The 21,758-nt window shown below is 51.7% G+C and overlaps 2 protein-coding genes across 3 annotated transcripts in view; one reads left to right on the top strand and one right to left on the bottom strand.

Moving 5' to 3' along the window:
• Positions 1-8,587: 8,587 nt before the first annotated feature.
• FKRP (fukutin related protein) lies at positions 8,588-17,440 on the bottom strand. The gene is made up of 3 exons (XM_030544400.1): positions 15,719-17,440; positions 14,986-15,022; positions 8,588-10,567 (listed from the first exon to the last, which is right to left on the bottom strand). The coding sequence occupies exon 3, from the start codon at positions 10,427-10,429 to the stop codon at positions 8,921-8,923; it is 1,509 nt and encodes a 502-aa protein (XP_030400260.1). The 5' UTR covers positions 10,430-10,567; positions 14,986-15,022; positions 15,719-17,440; the 3' UTR covers positions 8,588-8,920.
• Positions 17,441-18,550: 1,110 nt separating this feature from the next.
• STRN4 (striatin 4) overlaps positions 18,551-21,758 on the top strand; it is a 28,612-nt gene continuing 25,404 nt past the window's right edge. The window contains exon 1 of one of the 2 annotated variants that reach the window (XM_030544398.1): positions 18,551-18,685. The gene's annotated coding sequence lies outside the window, so the exon portion shown is untranslated. The remainder of the gene's footprint in view (positions 18,686-21,758) is intronic. The other variant, XM_030544397.1, reaches the window with a different exon arrangement.

Raw genomic sequence — 21,758 nt, forward strand, 5'->3', positions numbered from 1 at the left:
GGTGTGTTTGTGCTTTATACGCTGTGACCCTCCTAGTGTGGCCTTGCGGGAACAGGTGGGCTCTGCTGCTGTGGCTGGTCTGCGGGGGGTGGGGTGGCTCTGATATGGCCTGGGCCAGGGCCCCCTTAGGCTGGCATTGGAGGTGAGCAGTGAGCTAACCCTGAGATGATGGGTGTCAGACAGTGTGTGTGGGGAGGGGAGGTCAATAAAGAGCAGAGTAAAGAACCAGGTTCTAGCATGTGGAGGAAGCAGGGAACATTGGTTCATGCAGGCCCTGGGCTCTTGGATATGGGGCCAGCTGCCGATGGTGCTGGGGCTGGGCTTTACTTCCCGGCTGCAGTGAGTCAGGTTGGCCCAGCCATACGGCTCTCACCTGGACCCCCGAGCTGCCTCCCCTGGGGCCAGCCACTGAGCCTTTGCTCTCCCCCAACCTAGGGAAATCTAATGCACCGCAATCACCCAGTGCGAGCAAGTCTCCAGCTGGCAGCCTTGGCTTGCAGCCTCTGGAGGCCTGGAATCTGCCTCCACTCGTATGGGCTTTGGCACAGCAGAGCCTAACAATCATTACACTGCTGGCTGCACACCTGATGACTGCGGGTGAAAGTTGGTGAGCAGGTGATAGCATGAGGGCCAGCAGGGGGAGGACGCGCTGCCCTCATGTGCACTGCTTAGAGAAGAACAAAGATTTTCTATGTCTCCTTTTCTTTCCCTCCCCACTGCTTCCAACCAAGCTGTTGTCCTTTAAATACTGGCCCACTCCACTGTTGTTTAGAAGAGGAGCTCCAATAGGACGACTGCTGTGAACTGGGCCCTCTCCAACATGATGCCCCTTCCCAGTGTCTGTCTTACACCTCCTGGTTCTCCAGTTGGCCACAGCATCATCTATGGCAGGACCTGACTTTCTACTGGTAACCTCTCAAGCTACCCCCTTAAGTGCATCAGGAAGCATAACCCAAGCTGTTCTTCCACTGTGGGCCAGATTTAAATGATTCATCTATACTCTATTGTTAATAATGTTTGTTATAGGGGATGGCATTTGTAGAGCCCCTGGCACAGTGGTAGCAGTCTGTGCTCCCGGGTGGACAATTGAACAAGACCAGACACAGCTCAGGCTGGCGCAAGGGTGGAGCATGAACAATGTGATGGCATCAAAGGGCAGGTTCGGGCTATGATTTTATTAGGTGGGTTTAGGAAGGGAGTGGGGAGCAGAGAAGAAGATGGTGAGAGGAAAGTTCAGTCCACTGCAGAGTCCCTGGCAGCTCCTGGCTGGAGTCTCTAGTTAGTTCCTTTCTGCAGTTTTTCTCCAAGGCCTCATGTCAGGGGCTCTGAGACGCACCAGTTCCCCCAGAGAGAGGGCGTGGGTTTCCCCTGCATGGTTCTCGGTCTGTGGGAGGTGGCCCCGCATCAGCTCTCACAAAGGTTCTCAGTCTGTGGGTGGATTATTTATGGGAACCTCCAAGGGAAACTGAGGCAGGGTGGCAGCAGGCCACTAGGGGTGCTGTGGAGGTGGTGACTCAGCTACACTGGGCTAGTGGAAAGTGGAATTTCCAGGCCTGCAGAACAGCAGAAGGTTGTATGGCGGCTCTGCATTGGCTAAAGTTGTAGGCACCTTAATTCACCCATTACCTTGCTCACTGTTTCCTCCCCCCTTGCAGGGCTTTGGGGTGTTCTGCTGTAGAGAGGTTGAGCTGAGCTTCCCTGTAACCCTGCCCCTGCCTGCTCAGACCAGGAGGGCAGCCCCCAATGCTCGGACTGGAGACGGATTTCCCATCTGCATCCAGCAATGGCATGTGAAGATGAGTGTGGATGGTCAGTGCTGCTCTCTGCGGGCAAGAACTGGGCTATACTGCACGGGTTTGGCAGGCCCTGCGGTAAACAAGCCAGGCCCAAGCCACCTGCAGAAAGTACACAGCTTGATTCTCTATGGCAGGGGCTGGCAACCGACGGCACACGGCCTGATTTGTAGTGGCATGCTGCTGCCAGCCAGGGTCTCGGCCACCGGCCCCGCTCAGACCACTGCTGGCCGGGATTATGGACCCCCAGACCAGCAGCAAGATGAGCTGCTCAGCCCACTGCTGGTCTGGGGTTCTCGCTGCTGGCCCCTTGCCAGCTGGGGTCCCGGCTGCCGGCCCCGCTCAGCCCGCTGTTGGCCTGGATAGACAGAACCAGGGCCGGCAGCATGCTGATGGGGGCTGGTGGCCGGAACCCTGGCTGGCAGGGGCTGCCGGTCTGGGGTTCTGTCTGCCGCCCGCACTGCTGGTCTGGCACACAAAACCTTAAATTAACGAAGACTTGGCACACCACTTCTCAAAGGTTGCTGACCCCTGTTCTATGGTAACAGCCAGTCCTGGGATGAGGCTGTATTCACTGGAACCGAGTTAGTCTCTCGACTCCTGCTTTGGCCACACAGCGCAACTCCTCATTTCCCTCCTAATCAACCCTGTGTGTCTGTGCAGGAGGCATTTCCACTTCTCTTTTCCGGTGGTGGACTGGCTTATTTCCTCTGCAACCAGCACAGGACCCAGCTTCCCTTCCTCCCAGCTGCACTACAGCTAGTGGACATATTTTTACTGATGCTGGGAGCTTGCTTCTGCCCTATTCTCCCTCCAGCATCTCCCTGATGGCTAGATGGATTTGTTTTTACCACTCTCATACTGTTTGGGAGATGACAGCCCTGTGACAGGATCCCTGGGGTGCAGTCTGGGACTGTGGGACCGCTGTGCCACCTTAACTCTCCTGCCTGGGCTGTGTCTCACAATGTTTCGCTAGTGACAAACAGCAAACCCCTCCAGGCATTGTGATCACTCAGCACAACCGCATGTGGCACCCCATACCCAGCTAGACTGCATGAGCTCCCAGAGCCACTGATGAATCACACAGAGAAAAGCACCAGCCCAATCCCCCCAGCTCCTGGCACTGGACCTCAGGAATATACCGTTTTGCACTGCTCAAGACAAACAGTGCAAGTTTATTAATTAGTGCATCACTTCATCAATGGAAAGTGGATGCATCTAAGAGTGCAACAAAACCAAGGGCTCATAGGCAAGAACTGATGATAGGGTGAAGGAAATATGCTAAAATGCAGGGAATCTCTGCAGGAGTGGGCACTTGCAGGCAGCTAACTCTCCTCAATTTCCTGCAAGTTAGGTACCTAAATAAATTTGAGGAGCTGGGCCTAGCCATTTCTTCAAAAGCTTCCTGTCCATGCCATAAGCCTCCATTTATTTATTCTCATTCTAGATTTCTAACTAGGGCTCCATCGTTACAACATTGTGGATTTCTTTACAGCAAGGAATGGAGACAGAGAACTGCCCTGGTTTGTATCGGGGATGTTTTCTGACAGATCCCAGGGGCAGCTATCAGTTGGGGAGAGTTTTAAACACAGCACCGCTGAGTCGGGGGGTTACCATGGAGCTCCAAAGCGATATCTGATCGCAAAGATCAAACTGGTTCCCATTTGGGCCCAGGTCCTCAACAGTTCAGATTCCCCAGGCCAGAAGGGACTATTGGGATCACCTCGCCTGACCTGCTGGAGAGCACAGGCCAGAGAACTGCCCCAAAATAATTCCTAGAGTGGAGCTTTTAGAAAAAAAAAAAATCCCATCTGGATTTAAAAACTGTCAGTGATGGAGAATCCACCATGGCCCTGGATAAGCGTAATTACTCACAGTTAAAAATGTATTTCCAGTCTGAATCCATCTAGCTTCAGCTTCCAGCCCTTGTGCTGTGGTAGGCGTTTCCCTGCTAGATTGAAGGGCCAGTCATTAGCTATTTGTTTCCTATGTAGGCTGAGATCAAGTCACCTGTAACCTCTTTCCGTAGGCTGTAGGTGTTTGCTAGGTAAGGCAGGAGTATAAATTAATGCAGTAATGCAGTGAGCCGACAGGCCTCCAAGGCAATAGCTTAGGTAAACTAAGCAAGGCATATAGCCCCCAAAACCTTCACATGAGCAGCTAACCTTAGGAGTGACCCTGGCTCAGAAGATCTCACAGGACAGAACACTGTGGTGACTAAACTGCTCTCAGGTAGTTACGAGATGCTCCGTTTCTATCAGCTTGGGGGGATATTTTAAGTTAGGAACACCAGCAGCTGGCTGAGCACAAGGTGCCATGGTAACTAATTGACATATATGCTAATAAGCATGAGGTAAACAGGCTAGCAGCCTATGGGACAAGGGCCCCACAGGGGGCAGAAGCCCCTACTGAACATTAGGCAGAGTGGTGTCTGTGGAACACCGTTTAGAAGTTGTATCCTGGCCTGAGTTTCTTGGGACATGTAACCCCTGGGAGGTGCCAGGGTTACGACCACTGTGATAGTGACGAGGATAATAACTAACACTTCAGGTTGTTCAGCAAGAGATGGTGTGAGTATATAGATGCTCAAATGCACTTTCTGTGTTATCTCAACCTATCTCGCTGGCTTGGCGTGTTTGCAATTTTACCAGTTGCGTTAATAAAACGAGTGCGAGTGTTGCAACCGAGCACACCTGGGTTCCCAACTGAATTTTCATTTTAATAATATTGGGCCGGCGCTGGAGATAAGAACCTACCAGACCTTAGAGTGTTAATGGGGAATTCTTAAGTAATTAATATAATTAATAAACAATCAATAGGTCAGGCAACAGTTAAACTAACTAGTTTGAGCTTCTGGAGTCTGTCGCTGTAAGGCAGGTTTTCTAATCTCTTAATCGTTCTCATGGTTCTTCTCTGACCCCTCTCCAGTTTATCAACATCCTTCCTGAATTGTGGGTACCAGAACCAGACACAGGATCCATCAATGGTCACACCAGTGCCAAATACAGAGGAGAAATAACTAACCTCTCTGCTCCTACTCAAGATTCCCCTGTTGATGCATCCAAGGATTGCATTAGCCCTGTTGGCCAAAGCATTGCTCTGGGAGCTCACGTTCAAGTGATTGTCTGCCCCCCTGCCCAAAATCTTTTTCAGAGTCACTGCTTCCCAGGTTAGAGTCCCCCATCCTGGGAGTACGGCCTGCATTCTTTGTTCCCAGATGTACACATTTACATTGAGCCATATCAAAATGCCTATTGTCTGCTTGCGCCCAGCTTACCAAGTGATCCAGTTCGCTCTCTATCAGTGACCTGTCCTCTTCATTATTTACCACTCCAATTTTTGTGTCATCTGCAAACTTTATCCGCAACGTATGTTTTCTTCCAGGTCACTAATAAAAATATTAAATAATGTTTAATAACGTTAAATACACCTGTGCAAGGCTGATTCCCGGCTTACAGTTACATGTTGACACCAATCAGTGAGCCAACTTTTAATTCATTTAAAATTCATTTAATTCATTATAGCTTTCTAGTTTTTTATTCAAAATGTCATGAGGTATGAAGTCAAATGCCTCACAAGAAGTCTGTTATATCAACACTGTTATCTTTATCGACCAAATTTGTGATCGCATCAAAAAAAGTTATCAAGTTAGGTTGACGAGATCTATTTTCCATAAACCCATGTTGATTGGCATTAATCATATTACCTTCCCACGTCAGCCACTCTGTTTTGCCCGGGATTGATATGAGACTGACAGGCCTATAATTATCTGGGTCATCCTATTTACCTTTTAAAAATATTGGTACAATATTAGCTTTCTTCCAGTCTTCTGAAATTTCCCTAGTGCTCCAAGACTTAGTGAAAGATATTATCACTGAAAAGTATTTAGATTCCTAGCTTCTACTGAAATTAATGAGTTAGGTGCTTAAATATTTTGAGGATCTGAATTCAAGGAGGTCGAGATTCTCTGACATTGTTCACAGCCCCATATGAGATCAAAACAAAGGCTGAACCAGATGGCAGGAGATGCCAAGAAAATCAGATGGGGAAATCACTTTGAGTTTTAATGATTATTTAAAATAACCCCCTTGGCGGACTTTGTCCTGAACTCCGCAAACAAAGGGACTAGGTCTGCAGTCCTTCCTGAGGCAGAACTTCTATTGACTTCAAGGCCGTGTGGGGATGGAGAGCTTGCTGGAAACTGTTGCTTCCTGTCTGATCTGCTTAAAAGGGCAACATACTTGAAATGGGGTCAGCATACTTAAAGGGGGAATGCACTTTGGAAAGTCAGCACCTGTGCAGCTGTGCATGCGCTGTCAGGAGGAGGGAATGGTGCACTCCAGCTGGAAAGCGTGGGATCATCATGCTCAGTTTTTGCAGGGAAGTGTTTGCAGCTACTGCTCTGCATCTATTGTGTTTCCTCCCTCCTGCCTCAGTCCATGCTGCCCTGTAGAGAGCGAGGCTACATTAACAACAGCGTATTAACCCTTGAGGGCTCAGCCAAGTGCTAGTTCATCATTTAGCAGCAAGGCATTCCCTGGGAACTATCCCACCCTCTGACTCCACCACCTCAACCAAGCTTCACAATCGTTCATTGCTGTGTACAATATTCAACTGTCTGTTTGAAACTGTTTAAAATTTATACTGTAGGTGCATAGAATGTCTTTTGTTTGGTGAAAAAAATATCCCTGGAACCTAACCCCCCCATTGACATTCATTCTTATGGGGAAATTGGATTCGCGTAACATCGTTTCGCATAACGTCGCATTTTTCAGGAACAGAACTACAACGCTAAGTGAGGAGTTACTGTACTGAAGCCGCAGCTCCAGGAACTGTGACTGGGTGAAAATCTCATGTTTCACTGAAAAATAAAAAGGTGTCTATTCCTCATGCTTGCACAGAAAAGCTTGTAAACCTCATCCAAGGCCCCCCTAAAGGCTTAATAACCAGAAAGCAGAGTAAAGGAACCCAACGGTTACTGTTCTTTAAATTCTCATGAGTCTTACGCCAATTTTTAAGCATGTGGGGCTGGCGATACTGGCTGCTGGACCAGATTTTCTGTAGGTGTATTCAAATTATATTAAGAACTTTGCCTTTCAGCTGAAGCTCCCCAGCTTTACACACATGAAGCAAGCCTCATGCTTCCCCATGGGAGATGGAGGGAAGTATCATTAGCTCCATTCTACAGGTGAGAGGAAGTAAGCTGTCCTACGCGTCACACAGGGAATTAGAGAATATAAGCCGGGTCTCCTAGCTCACATTTGGATGCTTCCCCTGACCAACGGGCAAATGCCTGGGATTTCCTTGTTATTAAATTCTCGCATTTCTGTTACTCCTGACGCCGTCCATGACTAAAACATAGGGTTAATAAACTCAATTTCCTTTACATTGTGGAGGCAGTTTAGTTACATTTCTACACTTTGCTCAGCTTGGGGCAACAAAATGTGGCTGGTTATTTTCACTTCTTGTTTAGAGGCAGTTTTGGTTCCTCATTCTCCCACACCAATCCCACGCTGTCCTGTTTGGGTTCCCAGAGCTATAACAAGAAGGCTTAAACTAAACTGAAACATCCCACTGAATCTTTAAATGAGAACATTTCAACTCTTGGCTGTACAGATCGTCACCTTCTCCTTTCCTTTTTCCTTGAAAAACTAAGCCGGGGCTCAGCCAGGGCATGGGCAGCTATGACTAGGGGGTAGAGCCAATGTCAGATGCCAGCAACCAGAGCCGAGGATCAGAGCTAGAGTCAAATGCCAGGATAGGGAATGGGCTGCAGCGGGGCTGGGGAGAGGCTAGGAAGGGGGATTTGCCTTTCACAACTTCCTGGTGTTCCCTCCAGGCTTAAGTAGCGTGCCTGGACCAATCAGGGACTCTGGGAGCACGTCCTGTGGTGCTTGGGCCCACAGCCTGTGGATTGCTGCTCAGCCAGAGCTCTCGCGTGGCTGTGTGAATGCAGCAGTCGCTCAGGGACCAGCAGACCCATGTTCTAGAGCTGCAGATCCTCCCACAAACTACCTGCTGGGCCTCGATTCCGTGGGACTGCACCATTTTGAAGGGGTAAGTAAAAGACCTTGCTGTAAAGGCGTGTAACAGAACCAGCTGTGGTTATAAATATGTCTGCAATATCCCATGCTGGGCTCTTGATTCCCTGGGGTCACTTACAGCCAGTCATCATAAGAACCACACTTTGCAAATCTAGGATGAGACTCTATTCTGAACCCTGCAGAAGTCGATCGCTGAACTCGCATGACCTTCAGTGAGAGCAGGATGGGTCTCAAAGTGCATCACCAACACTAAACAGCTGCACCTCCCTGCCAGGCCTAGGCCTCAGGCAGGGTAAGTAAATTCCCATGTGCTGCTGTGGTCCAGGCTAAACATGTTACAGTGATGGATAAGAGGGTTGGACAGAACCTATTGGATCAATTAGTCCCCTCCCCCCTCTCTTACAGTGTAGATCCCCAGCCGCCGCCTGTCATCAGTTGTAAGCTCCTGTCTCTCTCTAGTGCCAGCAGCTTCGGAGCCTCCCAAAGCAGGGTAGAGGCTCACTGACTAATTAATCTCCCTGTTCAAGTGCTTCCTTCTAGTTAGCCTGAAGTTGTTCGTGACCCCACAGCTTTAAGCCTCAGATGGGTAACAGATCCCCAGCCCCTAAATGAGGCAGCAAGGGGGACAGGCATTAAGTTGGTACTCTTCCTGCTGATCGAAAACAGCTGTGGCTTCTCACGTCCTCTCAGAGAGCAGCCCCAAAACCAATCCATGAACTACAGACCTTTGCTAGAAAGCAGAGAGTCCCACCAGTGAGTCTGGGAGACGTGCTGAGGCAGTATCTCCATGAGGTCTCCCCAGGTTGCTTTGTTAATTGTCCTGTCTTTGTGTTCAAAGTGTCTCACCTCCAAATGGCCACAAGCTCTTTGGACAATCCCCCCAGCCCCAAAGGTGAGCGTAAACTCTCCCGGCTTCAGTGGGCTGTACCAGCAGCCGTGAGCAGACAGCTCCCCCAGCAGCAGCATGGTTCACACCTGTTGGCACCAGTGATATGTTCAAGAGAGAGAGATCCCTGCTCCCTGGGCCTCTGAGTCTGATGCTCTCTTGGGCCCCAATGCAGAGGTAGAAGCCAGAGTCCTTGCTTATTTCCCCTTATCCAGCTTCTTCCGGGCTGGGTTTGGATATTCTGGATTCTCAATCACACCTGCGCCGAACTTCAGCTCCAAAAAGCTCCGGTAGTTGTTGGGAGCCAGAGCTGTGAAGCCAGCAAACGGCAGGGGTAACAGGGGCTTGAGGAAGTGCTCCGGGAACTCCACATCCTGCCGGTGGTCCATCCATGTGTCCTTGGTCATCAGCCCGTTCTTGGGGTAGAAGGGCCAGAGGTCAACATGCAGGTGGTTATGCTCGCTGTACTGCACACGGTAGAAGTCGCCCTCGATGGCCTTCTCCCAAACAAAGCCCTTCTCGTCCACGATGGAGCCAGACTCTACGTTCCTGAGGAGGTCGCAGTTGGGTATGTCCTCCAGGTATATCCCTAGATCCACGTCATAATCCCATGGGATGATGTCCTGATGTCGGGCAGCTCCTAGGAGCGTCCCGCCTTCCAGCCAGTACCGCACCCCGGAGGTCTCCAAGATGTTGATGACGTACTTTGCCGTCTCCCTCAGGGCCTGTAGACAGCAAGGCGGGGTCCAGCGGTTCTGGTACAGATATTCCGGCGTATCATCATGGACGGTGCCGAAGCAACGCGGCGTCTCTTTGCTGCACCCAAACCACTGCTGCTTCCCATCCTCCAGGAGAACCCGCTTGATGCCGAAGTCTCGGAAGAGCTGTAGCCGGCTGGCTTTGGCACGGTTCTCTGCCTTCCATTGGTTGTGAGAGGAGCTGAGCAGAGGCTGGTGGGCTGAGGAGAAGGAGATGTCAAGGATTCGGACCATCCAGCCCCGCAGCGATGTCTGGATGAAGAGGGAGGTCAGCAAGGGCTTGGCCAAGGGAGTGGAAAGGTTGAAGAGATCCTTTGTGCGTAGCAGAATCACGGCGTCTCCCTTCAGAGCTGCGCAGAGCCTGGTGGATGGTGCTACGCTGTATTCAGCAGTCCACTTTCTAAGGCTGACCTTTAGGTTCAAGCACTGGAGGGGAGCAAGGGATTGCACAGGCGCCGCCACCATTTGAACTCTGCCCTGGTTGGCTTTGAACTCTTCTAACATACGATCCAGCTGCCTTGTGGAATCAACCTTGACTCCATCAGGCACCAGGGCCACATACTCCGTCTTCACGTACATCTCAGGCCTGGACACATGGGCAGGGTGGTCAGGGGCTGGCTTGAGGATCACGACCTGGACGTTGGGAGCATCCGGTAATACAAGCGGAGGGTACGGCAAGGTATCCGCTGCCACCATGACTGGCTGCTCCGGCTTCTGTTTCAGGAAGGACTGCACCACATCAGGGACGTAGTTCTCAAAGTCCTCGAACTCCCTGATGATAATGGTCACCCCGGGCCTCTGGGGGACAGGTAGCAGCCGGGAGCTAGGCTGGACGGGGTCTCTGTGTCTGTGCAACATCCGCTGCTGCAGCTTTGAGACATAGTACAGTATCAGCAGATTGATGACAATGGATAGCGCTAGGACCCCCTGACAGAATGTGATGCGCATCTTGCGAGGCAGCTGGGTCTGTTCAGCTGGGGAATGATGTTATGTGGCTGTGGTCTCTGCACGAGGCAGCCAGCAGTCATTGCTTCCCCAGGAGGCTCTGGACTCATCCATCCCAACACAGCTTACTTGCTGGTCACCCTGGAAAGAAATAGACATGGAGTGTGAGTGCCAGGGATGTTTGTGGCTAGGGAAAGCCTGCGTCCACTGCTCAGGGGCTGCCTCCCCAATCCTATAATTGGAGTGGGGGCTACTAGACTAGATGGAACAAAGGGTTTAAAATAAATGGTCCGATTAAAGACAGATGCTCCTCCCAGCTGACTGCCACAAGAAACACAGTCCCCTGATTCTTCAGGTTCACCTGGGGGCATCTCTAAATTAAATCTCTCCACTGTCCCTCACTGAGACTGCATGGCATAGTGCAGTGGTCCCCAACGTGGTGGGTGCCATGGCGCCTGCCAGGGCATTTATGTGTGCCCACCTAGTGCCTAGCAGGGGAGAGAAGCCACGGCCCTGCACCTGCTGCGGACAGAGAACTGAGGCTGCGGGCATGGTGTTCTTTGTTCCTGGCAGGTGCTGGGCCTGCCTAGTGCCCAGCAGGGGAGAGAAGCTGCGGCCCCGCGCCTGCTGGGGACAGAGAACTCTGGGGCTGCAGGCGCCAGTGTTCTTGGTCCCTGGCGGGTGTGGGGCCCGCCTAGGGCTGAGCAGGGAAGAGAAACTGGGGCCCCACGCCTGCTGGGGACAGAGTACTCCGGTGCTGCGGGTACTGGTGTTCTCTGTCCTCATGACTTCTCTTTGGTTTTAATCTGGATTCATATATTATGATGAGCTAAGAGGTGAAAATTATTTAAATATGCTTTTTTTTGTATTATTTAACGTACAAACACAAAATAAGCCTTGAAAAATTGTTGGTGCCTGCCACACTCTTCTGAAAACATGAATGTGCTACTAGCCACAAAAAGGTTGGGTACCACAGGTCTAGTGGGTAGAGAAGGGCCAGGGACTCAGGACTCCTATATTCTGTTCCCATCTCTGCATTTGAACCACTGTGCATCCTTAGACAAGTGACTGCCGCTCTGTGCCCGTTTCCCCAGTCAGTAGCAGAACTAGGAATAGGCTGTAGGAGTCCTGTCTCCCAGTCCCTCCCTCAAAAGCGGTGTTCAGATTCCAGTCTGAGCCTCCCTCAGTCTGTGTTTATCGGCTGGTTATCAGCACAGCTCAACCACGGAGCAAAGTCAGCCAGTCAGTGCAGGTTGGAACTGGCTGACCGAACGGCCACTCCCAAAGGAGCTGCAGCCAGCGGAAAGGACAGACCTCAGTATTGTAGGCATGTCTGAACTCGGGATTGCTCCTCAGGCATCTGGAGCTTCCGTCCTGCTGGGAAAATAGGAGCAAGGAGACCACCCAAAAGTTCTGAATTGTTGCACACAGCTTCTCAACCTGCATTAACTGCTAAAGTCCCCAGAACAACAGATGGGCCATGTCAAGGGGGCTGCTTTATTTAATCTTGTTTGGATCAAGCTTGCTCATTTCCCCAGAGGGATCAAGGCCTCCATTTTAAGCACTAATTTCTCTGCAAATCCACCTTCCCCTGGTGGGAAAGGGGTGGGCAACACAGAGCACAGTACCCTGCACAACAAAAGCCCAGTTATCAGGAAAAGAAAACCCAACTGCCCTCCTAACCTGGGGGCACTGTTACAGGCAGGCCTGCTGAAAACAATTTGGGGCTCTGGTACATCATGTTCACTGGGGCCCCACCTCCTCCCGTTTTGCTTTATTTACACATATGTTTTATTTGGGGGGGGTCCCCATGTGCTTAAATCCCTGCTACAATTGTCCACCCTTTCACTCCCTCTCTCGTCAGCCCTGGGAATACCGCTCTGCTCTTTAAGGAGCCAGTCTGTCAGTAACACACCCTGCATCCCAGGAGAACTCTGTTAATGCAACTATAGCCCCATACCCAGTACCTTTAATCACCAGGATCTCCGTCCCACGTCGCATGAGACAACCCCAAGCCCCAAAGCTAAGACCCAGATCTGAACTTTCTCAAAGTTTGGGGGTGTCTCATTTGGGGGTTCTGGTCTGAGCTCAAGTCTAATCTAACATGATGCTCTCAGCAAATGGCTCGTGGCAGCTGGTCGCCTCCAATCCCACTGTCAAGCAGCTAAAGCTCTGAATGAGACCCACTGCAACAGACAGAGCCTGGGGTGGAAACATCCTCCAGATTCTAGGGCAGAAATCCCTATTTTTGTGGGACTTTTGAGGAAGCAGTGTTCTGTACTCCCTCTGCTGGCTGAGCTGCAGCATCCAAGTAACCAACATCGTCCCCCCACCCCCGCCGCCCCGAGTTGTGCACATTCCTAGTGATAACCATGCTCAAACAAGGAAGCCAAGCAGGCAGATTTCCTTTGTTGCCTTGGAGAGTTTAGCTCACAATGTGCTCACTTTCCTTTAGTTAAAGCTACTCTCCAGCCAGTAGGTCAGCGAGCTCCTGGAGCAGCCACACAGTTTAAAGCTGCTATGCCTCACTGTGCTTCTTCAAATGCTGCTCCCGCATCAAGATGCAGGAATTTAGGAACCAAACCTAGAAAGAGGCAAATGTCACGCAGCGATTCGATCGGGGGAGCTGGAAGTCAGTGTTGGCTTAGTAGTCAGAGCAGGGTGTCCTCCTGCATCCCATTCCCACCTCTGCCACTGATTCACTGTGTGGCCTTAGACGCAACTCCTGAGTTGTCTGCACCTATCTCCCTGGCTAAAAAGTGCAGGAATCTTTATCTCCCCACCTTCTTTTGGGAGATTCAGCTAGGAGAGCTCTACACTAGCAACACTTGCCAGGATAGTAATGTGGGTTGGGGAGTGATTTTTTGGATGACATTTCTATGCTGGTAAAAGTCCTCGGGTAGACACAGTTATGCTGCTATCGCTTATTTCACTCAGGGAACTGGCATAATCTATGCCAGCAAAAGCACTTTTTTGCCAGCATAAAATGCATCTGCACAAGATCATGGATTAAAAGGCCAGAAGGAACCATTGTGATCATCTAGTCTGACCTCTAGCTATGCCAGCAAACCTTTTCCAGTATAGATTTGGTCTTAATTAAAGTGTATAAAGCACTCGGAGCTCCTCAAGCAGAAGGTGCTGGAAAAGCGCAAACAATTATTTATTAGTACTAAACCAGACTCCTTTCTGCCTTGGACTGCAGCAGACAAGGGCGGCTCCAGGCCCCAGCACACCAAGCGTGTGCTTGGGGCGGCAAGGCACGGGGGGCGCTCTGCTGGTCACCGCGAGGGCAGCAGGCAGGTTGTCTTCAGCGGCATGCCTGCGGAGGGTCCGCTGGTCCCGCGGCTTCGGCAGACCTCCTGCAGGCGTCCCTGCGGAGGGTCTGCTGGTCCTGCGGCTTCGGCGGCACCTGCGGGAGGTCCGCCGAAGCCACAGGACCAGCGGACCCTCCACAGGCAAGCTGCCGTGCTTGGGGCTGCAGAATGCCTAGAGTCACCCCTGGCAGCAGCCTAGCCACAGTGATATAAGGCAGCTGTTAAAACTGTATGTTATAGACTAGAATTAAAAGAGGAGGCAGTAGTGTCACTTGAAAGATGAACTGCCCTCAGAATTAAAAACATCTCTGGCTTTGTCTATGCTACATAACTTTTAGTGAAAAGTCGGGTAGTGTAATACTTCCACCCCCTATGAGTATGATTCGCACTGTTGACAGGAGAGCGCTCCTGATGACAATCAGCCATTTATACTGCACTTGCCCTGGAAAAACTTTTGTCTTTGGGGGTGGGGATGGTGGGGATATTTAAGCACCTGTGAATGACAAAAGTTTTTGTCATTCAACTGGCAATGTACACAAAGCCTACGATTCCCCAAGGAGGCTGAAGTTGAGTTTTCTCGGGCATGCAAGGGAAGCCTGGTCTCAGGGAAGCTTTTCCACTGGTGGGCTGGTTGCATTGTTAAGCCAGGGCTCTGTAGCTATTCCATGGCTTGCAATCTTGTCAGCATGGGTTTAGTTTTTTTAATCACTTGTTTATAAGCACCACCCACCTTAGTCTCCTCCCCTGCTGCTTTGCGGGATTGAAAGGGATCCTGTGTCAAGCAGCATTTAAGAAGATGGGTTTAGATAAGCTTGAAGTTGTTAAAAAGCCATTGCATTAATCTCTGCTCCATTCCCAATGTGTGTAAGTGGGGGGAATCTATGTAAAATTGGGAAGGACAAAGCTATATTAAAAGGCACTTAATAATCCCTTGCCTTGCTCTAGCACCTTCAATACATGGTTCTTAAAAGACCTTAATGAACTAAGCTCCACAATCTGCCTGGGAGAGAGGCATTGTTATCGCCACTGAAACTGGGGCACACAGATGAGAACTGATTTGCCCAGTGTGAGTCAGCAGCAGAGTTGGGAACGGTAGAACCCAGGAGTCCTGACTCCCTCCTACAGATGCCCGAACACCAGTGACACCCCTAAAAACATCCTACCCCACAATGGTCCAGGAACAGACAGGATGAGAGTGAGAGGCTAGACAAAATCCAGATGAAATGTGGCGGGAAGCATATTTACCTGCCTTCTCTTCTAGGGACATCTGAGAAAGGGGACCCTGAAAGGAGAAATCAAACAGGTCAGATGAATTAAGACCTAGAAAGTGTTTCACCAGCCCTGTCTTTTTTTTAAAATGCTGTTTCCTTTCAGACAGGAATAAGGAAGTGGAACAGAAACAGAAAGTTGGGCCGGAACAGAACCTCAGACCCAACCCTTCCTACCTTCTGGAGCCAAACTTTATATGGATAATAAGAATGTTCATAGTTATGTTAGATAGGTTTAAAAGGGATATATGTAATACATTACTTATATATACTATATGTATAATCTCATATATATATATATAAAGGATATAAACCCCATTGCTTCTGGGCAGATAGAAACCTTTCATGGGGACGGCAGAGGGGCGGGGGGAATTTCTCCTCTATGGTTAAGCTATTCCTCAAGTGTCTACTTAAGGGTTTGTTCTGCCCTTTCCTCTAAAGCAGGTGGTTCTGCCCACTCTTGGAAACAAGGTACTGGAAAAGAGGGATCCAATCCTCAAAGTTTCCAGAAGAAATCAGCTGGAATTTTATTAGTATATAGCATTAAATGCTGGCCTGTGTGTAATGAGTTGGGGGGTTCAGTCCAACTCCTAGTGGACGTCTGTCCACATAAAAAAAAAAATCAACACTCCCCCATCCCTACTGGCACTAATTGGCTGCCAGGTGGGAAGCCGCAGCAAAGACCAAGGAATGAGTGAGCCCCCTCTTACCTCTAAACTGTGTCCCTCCAGGGAAGGAAGAAGGCACCCTGTGTAGTGTGTTTTTAAGGGAGTTGGTTCTCTAGCTGCCTGTGCTGTACTTGTGGGGATGTCTCCAGGGTTGTCAGTCTGGCCTCTTTCACCAGAACTAGAAGTAAAAAAAGAACACAAAATGATGGACAGGAAAATAACCTTCACTGTAGCAAAGTACTCAATAAGGCAAAGTTTGTAGCTAAATGTGACATCAGTGAGCACTCCAGAATGTGTGTTTCTGGCTCCGGTCTCCTTTCCCAGCTCCTTGTCAAAATCCCCTGCTCAGTCATGCAAGACGAGTCAAGCAAACCATTAGACTCTATGACTGCCATTACAAACAGCTCTCCGACAGTTATGACCACAACCTCTCCGCCTGCCTAGGTTCCACCAGGAGACAAAAGCCCCAAGAAAGAGTTCCACACATATCACAATGCACAACGCCATAAAACATAGTGGGATTCAATCAACAACCATTGATCATAGGCTTCGTAGCCCTAGCTTCTGAGTCGGTGTTCTGTTCCTTCCAGCAACGCTCCTGAGGCCTTGGATTTCAATGGTCTTGAAAAGTCTGTCTCTATTTTAACTCAAAATGGCCATCTTTCTAGGCTGTAAACAAGATGTCTGAGGTTTTCCACTCACCTACATCTTCCTCCTCTTAGTTTCTCGCTTTTGAGAAGAAAAAAGTTGACATCACATTATATATTTTTAAATCGGGGAAATGACTGATGCCTGAATGTAAGCGAATTTGTGTAAGAGTGGGGCCCAAGGATGTCTGGACAGAGTCCCATGTCTCTGCTTCCTCTATGTCTATTCCACCCCAATTTCATAGCGCTTCTGTAATTGGTTCCTTTGCCACAGCCAAAAATCTCAAGATTTCTGGAGGCAGCCCTGTGAGTCCTCCTAGGTAAGACAGGTAAAGCACATTGATAAACCTGAACACCAACCAGTGGTGGATTTGGGGTAAGGCAGACAATTTCCCTAGATAAGAAGGTAGAGGGGGAAAGGAGATGGTGAGCATCCTGAATAGTTGAGAGGAAGGGACAGTGACTACTCTGAATAGGGGCCATTATGGAGCTAAGGTGATGGACCAGCAGTATGGTTGGGGAGATGAGTCAGGGTTTCATTTGTCCTCATCCAAACCAGACTGAAGTTTCAGCTCTGTGCTAAGAAGGGATCTGCCCTGGGGGCAGAGAGAACAGTACTTTGGGGAGGGGACTGATCTGGGAAGGAGGTGGCCTGTCAATGGGGTGGCCTGTGCAGTCCTGGGTGGAGGTGAGGGGTGAGACTGTGCTTGCAGTGGTGAGGAGCCTGTTGCCATGGGGATCGCTACCTGTTTGCTACAGGTGGATGAGAGGCCTGTCCTGCGGGAGCCTGATCGAGACCCCCATTGAAACGGGAAACTCTCACTGTCTGCTCGGGATGGGGGTGAGAAGAGACCCTATTCTAGGGGGAACTTGGTTAGGGTCCCCAGTGTAATGAGAATCCCCCTCAGCCCGTTCTGAGTGGGGGGTGAAGCAAGTTGGGGGGGGCGTTGCCATGGGAACCCCTCCCTGGATGGACCTCTCCTTGGATGCTTTGGGTGTCTGGATGTGTGTGTGTGGGGGGAGAGCAGATGGGGGGGTTGCCCTGGGAACTGCTCCCTCCTTGCTCTGGGTGGGATAAAGCAGGCCTGTAAAGAGGGGGTGTTACCATGGGAATCCTTCTCCTTGCTGGGGGAACAGTATGAGGGTGAAGCAGGCCTACCCTGGAGGGGTCTGTTGCCATGGGAACCCTCCCCTGCTCAGGGGGAATCAGGCCTACCCTGGGGGAGCCCGTTGCCATGGGAACTCCCCCTGCTCAGGGGGAATCAGGCCTACCCTGGGGGAGCCCGTTGCCATGGGAACCCCCCCTTGCTCAGGGGGAATCAGGCCTACCCTGGGGGAGCCCGTTGCCATGGGAACCCTCGCCCCCCCCCAGGAGGAAGCAGCAGGTGTACCTGGAGGGGCCCGTTTCCATGGGAACCCCCCCTGCTCAGGGGGAATCAGGCCTACCCTGGGGGAGCCCGTTGCCATGGGAACCCCCCCTGCTCAGGGGGAATCAGGCCTACCCTGGGGGAGCCCGTTGCCATGGGAACCCTCGCCCCCCCAGGGGGAAGCAGCAGGCGTACCTGGAGGGGCCCGTTTCCATGGGAACCCCCCCCCGCTCAGGGGGAATCAGACCTACTTGGAGGGGCCCGTTTCCATGGGAACCCCCCCTGCTCAGGGGGAATCAGGCCTACCCTGGGGGAGCCCGTTGCCATGGGAACCCCCCCTGCTCAGGGGGAATCAGGCCTACCTGGAGGGGCCCGTTTCCATGGGAACCCTCGCCCCCCCAGGGGGAAGCAGCAGGCGTACCTGGAGGGGCCCGTTGCCATGGGAACCCCCTCTGCTCAGGGGGAATCAGGCCTACCTGGAGGGGCCCGTTGCCATGGGAACCCCCCCGCTCAGGGGGAATCAGGCCTACCTGGAGGGGCCCGTTGCCATGGGAACCCCCCCTGCTCAGGGGGAATCAGGCCTACCTGGAGGGGCCCGTTGCCATGGGAACCCCCCCCCCCCGCTCAGGGGGAATCAGGCCTACCTGAAGGGGCCCGTTGCCATGGGAACCCCTCCCTGCCCCCCTCCCGCGGCGCGGGCCCCATTTCCTGGCGGCTCACTATCTGGCAGGAAGTGCCGCCCCGCACGGCTCCCTATGTGGCAGCCGCCGGGATCCATGATGGAGGCTGAGCGGGTGCTGGTGCGGGCCCAGCAGGCCCCGGGCCCGGCGGGGGCAGAGCCGCCACCCCCCCCGCCGCAGGCCCCGGGTCGGGCGGCCGCGGGGGCCGGGCCCGGCGAGCTCAGCCTGCCTGGCATCCTGCACTACATCCAGCACGAGTGGGCCCGCTTCGAGGCCGAGAAGAGCCGCTGGGAGGCCGAGCGAGCCGAGCTGCAGGTGCCGGGGCCGGGCCGGGGCGCTGGGAGACGCGGGCGGTTACCGGGGCCACCGCTGCCTCTGCCGCTGCCGCCATCTTGGAGGGAAATGGCCGACGGGACCCCGGGGGGGTCAGCGCCCCCCCCGACCAGGCCCCCCCGTGGGGGGGTGGGGGAGTGTCAGGGTCCCCCAGGACCGGGCCCCCCCGTGGGGGGTTGGGGGAGTGTCAGGGTCCCCCAGGACCGGGCCCCCCCGTGGGGGGGTGGGGGAGTGTCAGGGTCCCTCAGGACCAGGACCTCCCGTGGGCGGAGGGGCAGCACCCGCCAGTACTGGGGACCCCTTCGTGGGGAGGGATGGGGGAGTGTCAGGCCCCCCCAGGATCGGGGACCCCCATAGGGGCAGAGATTTAGGCCTGGGGAGAGACCAGGTCATTGAAAGGAGAAGTTGGGGTGAAAGATTAGAGGAAGATGTTGAGTGGGGCTGGTATTGGGGTGTCACCCCCCAGAATTGGGACCCCCTTATTTTCAGCTAGGGCTGGTGGCTGTTGCTGTCCCAGAAGGTATGAGGAGGGGTGGGGTACGTGGCTGTTGCCTCCCTGTAGCACATGGGGAAGGAGTGAATGAGTTGGGGCGAATGCAGTTGTCACCCTCCAATAGGGAGTTGGGGTGATCATGGGGGAGGAACATGGCTGTCGTTCCCTCCATAGTGACCAGTGAAGGAGTTGGGGTGAGCTTTTGCGGGGGGAGGAAATGCAGTTGTCAGCCCAATAGCAACAAGCAATGGAGTTGAGGTGAATGTTGGGCCAGGGACCAGGAAATGTCTGCTGCTGTCCAAGAGGGATGGAAGAAGGAGTTGAGGTGACACGGGGGGAAATGTAGCCATTGCCCTCCAGTAGGGACTAGGGAAGGAATTGGGGTGAGGGCATGGGGGAGGACATGCATCTGTCAACCCTATAGCAACTAGGGAAGGAGGAGTTGGTGGGGGCACAGGCAACATCCAGTCCATTGGGGGTGCGGGGGAGAGAGAATTGAGGCAGGACACCTCATAGAGACCATGGAGGGGGTCACTTCCCTAAATAGCCTCCATGGGTCTGGTCAAGAGGAGCAGCTCCCCAGTTATTGGTGTTTGGAGCAAAAGGAATGACGCTTTCCTGAGATACTGTTTAAGGAACAGGGGACTGTGATCTCCCTCAGTAGGGCATGAAGACCAGCAGGGCTGTTCTCTAGGGATGGGAGGAAATGGGAACCTCTCCAAACAACAATGCTGACAGTGCCCAAGGATGGACATTTCCTTGAGTAGGGCTGTTGAGTGCATTAACTTCTCTGAATAGCACAGCCAGCGGATCTGGGGTTAGTAATTCAGGTGAAAGCAGCAAAGAATCCTGTGGCACCTTATAGACTAACAGACAGACGTTTTGGAGCATGAGCTTTTGTGGGTGAATACCCACGTCGTCAGATGCATGTAGTGGAAATTTCCAGGGGCAGGTATATATATATGCAGGCAAGCTAGAGATAATGAGGTAGGTTCAATCAGGGAGGATGAGGCCCTGTTCTAGCAGTTGAGGTGTGAAAACCAAGGGAGGAGAAACTGGTTTTGTAATTGGCAAGCCATTCACAGTCTTTGTTTAATCCTGAGCTGATGGTATCAAATTTGCAGATGAACTGAAGCTCAGCAGTTTCTCTTTGAAGTCTGGTCCTGAAGTTTTTTTGCTGCAGGATGGCCACCGTAAGGTCTGCTATAGTGTGCCAGGGAAGTTGAAGTGTTCTCCTACAGGTTTTTGTATATTGCCATTCCTAATGTCTGATTTGTGTCTGTTTATCCTTTTCCGTAGCGACTGTCCAGTTTGGCCGATGTACATAGCAGAGGGGCATTGCTGGCATATGATTCGGTGAATTCACTTCCACAGGGTTGGAGGCATGAATTGGTTGGGATGGAAATAAGTGCTGAAGATGTTAAGGGAATGCCCTGTCCCAAACCGCAGCTCAGATACAGAGAATTCTTCTTCCTGAATACCAGTGGAGAAGGGTGGTGAGCCGAGGACCTTTCAGATACTTGGCAAAGGGTGTCTGAATGAATGGTGGTACTCATCAGCACCTGAGTGAGAGAGTTACTACCCCCTTGAACGTTGATAGGTTTGTAAATCACAGGAAAGAGGCAAACAAAATTGGCCAGATCTCAGTGACTTCACTTTGTTGCTCTGCTCACACATGGAGAACAGGTGGAAGAGGTGAAGAGCAGTAGCTTATCATGTGCCAGATCAGAAGACCTTGATGCCAGTCTCTGGCATGTGTGCTGGATGCTTCAGGCTGTAAGGCATCCCTAGAAAATGTTTCAGATTTCCAGATCCTCATAGCTGGTTGGACCTGAGGCATAAACTGCTTTTTGGGGTCCGTGCTTGTATATATGATGGCCTATAGCTGGTCTGTATAGCAAGGGGAATTGAAGTGAACCAAGCAGTGGGGTTTGATGTGAGCAGTGGGGTGAAAGGCAGTGGATGGGACAGAGTTGTAGGTATCCAGGCAAAGGAATATTCAGGGATTGAGAGACCGAATCTGGCTGGAGTGTTTTAATGAGATCGGGATGTTAGGGGAGCAGTGAGATGGCTTTAGTCTGCAGGGTGAGGCTGAGGAGAGTTTTGTGTGGGAGGGGTTATGAGTGGAACAGGAAAAAGACCATAGAGAATTGCTTATACAATCGAAGGTGTGTCATGGGGCACAGGTGGGAGGATAGCAGATTGCACGAGACCTTGGTCTGAGGGAAGAGAATCATGTGAGTCAGCAGCAGCAGTATGGAGAAAGAGAAACTGATCAAGAAGAGGAAGCAGCAAGAGGAAGATGAGATGGGGCTTTCAGAAGAGAATTAGGATGCAGTCTTGGCTGTGACTCTGATGCCGGCTCTGTAGTCCAAACAATGAGACTTTCAAGAAGGAGGTACCCTGGGAGTGTGCTGCCATGTGCTCAACACTTCTATAGTGCTGTCTGTCCCCCTTTGTAAACATTAACTCATTAAGCCTTGTAACTTCCCCATGAGACTCTTTCAATATTCTTGGATTTGGAAACTGAGGCACAGAGATGGGAAGTGACTTGACTCCTCT

This window comes from Gopherus evgoodei, unplaced genomic scaffold, assembly GCF_007399415.2.
Source record: "Gopherus evgoodei ecotype Sinaloan lineage unplaced genomic scaffold, rGopEvg1_v1.p scaffold_34_arrow_ctg1, whole genome shotgun sequence".
Taxonomy (NCBI): Eukaryota; Metazoa; Chordata; order Testudines; family Testudinidae; genus Gopherus; species Gopherus evgoodei.

Bases quoted from the DNA above. Each gene is read 5' to 3' on its own strand.
- FKRP (XM_030544400.1), bottom strand. From the start codon at position 10,429: ATGCGCATCACATTCTGTCAGGGGGTCCTAGCGCTATCCATTGTCATC.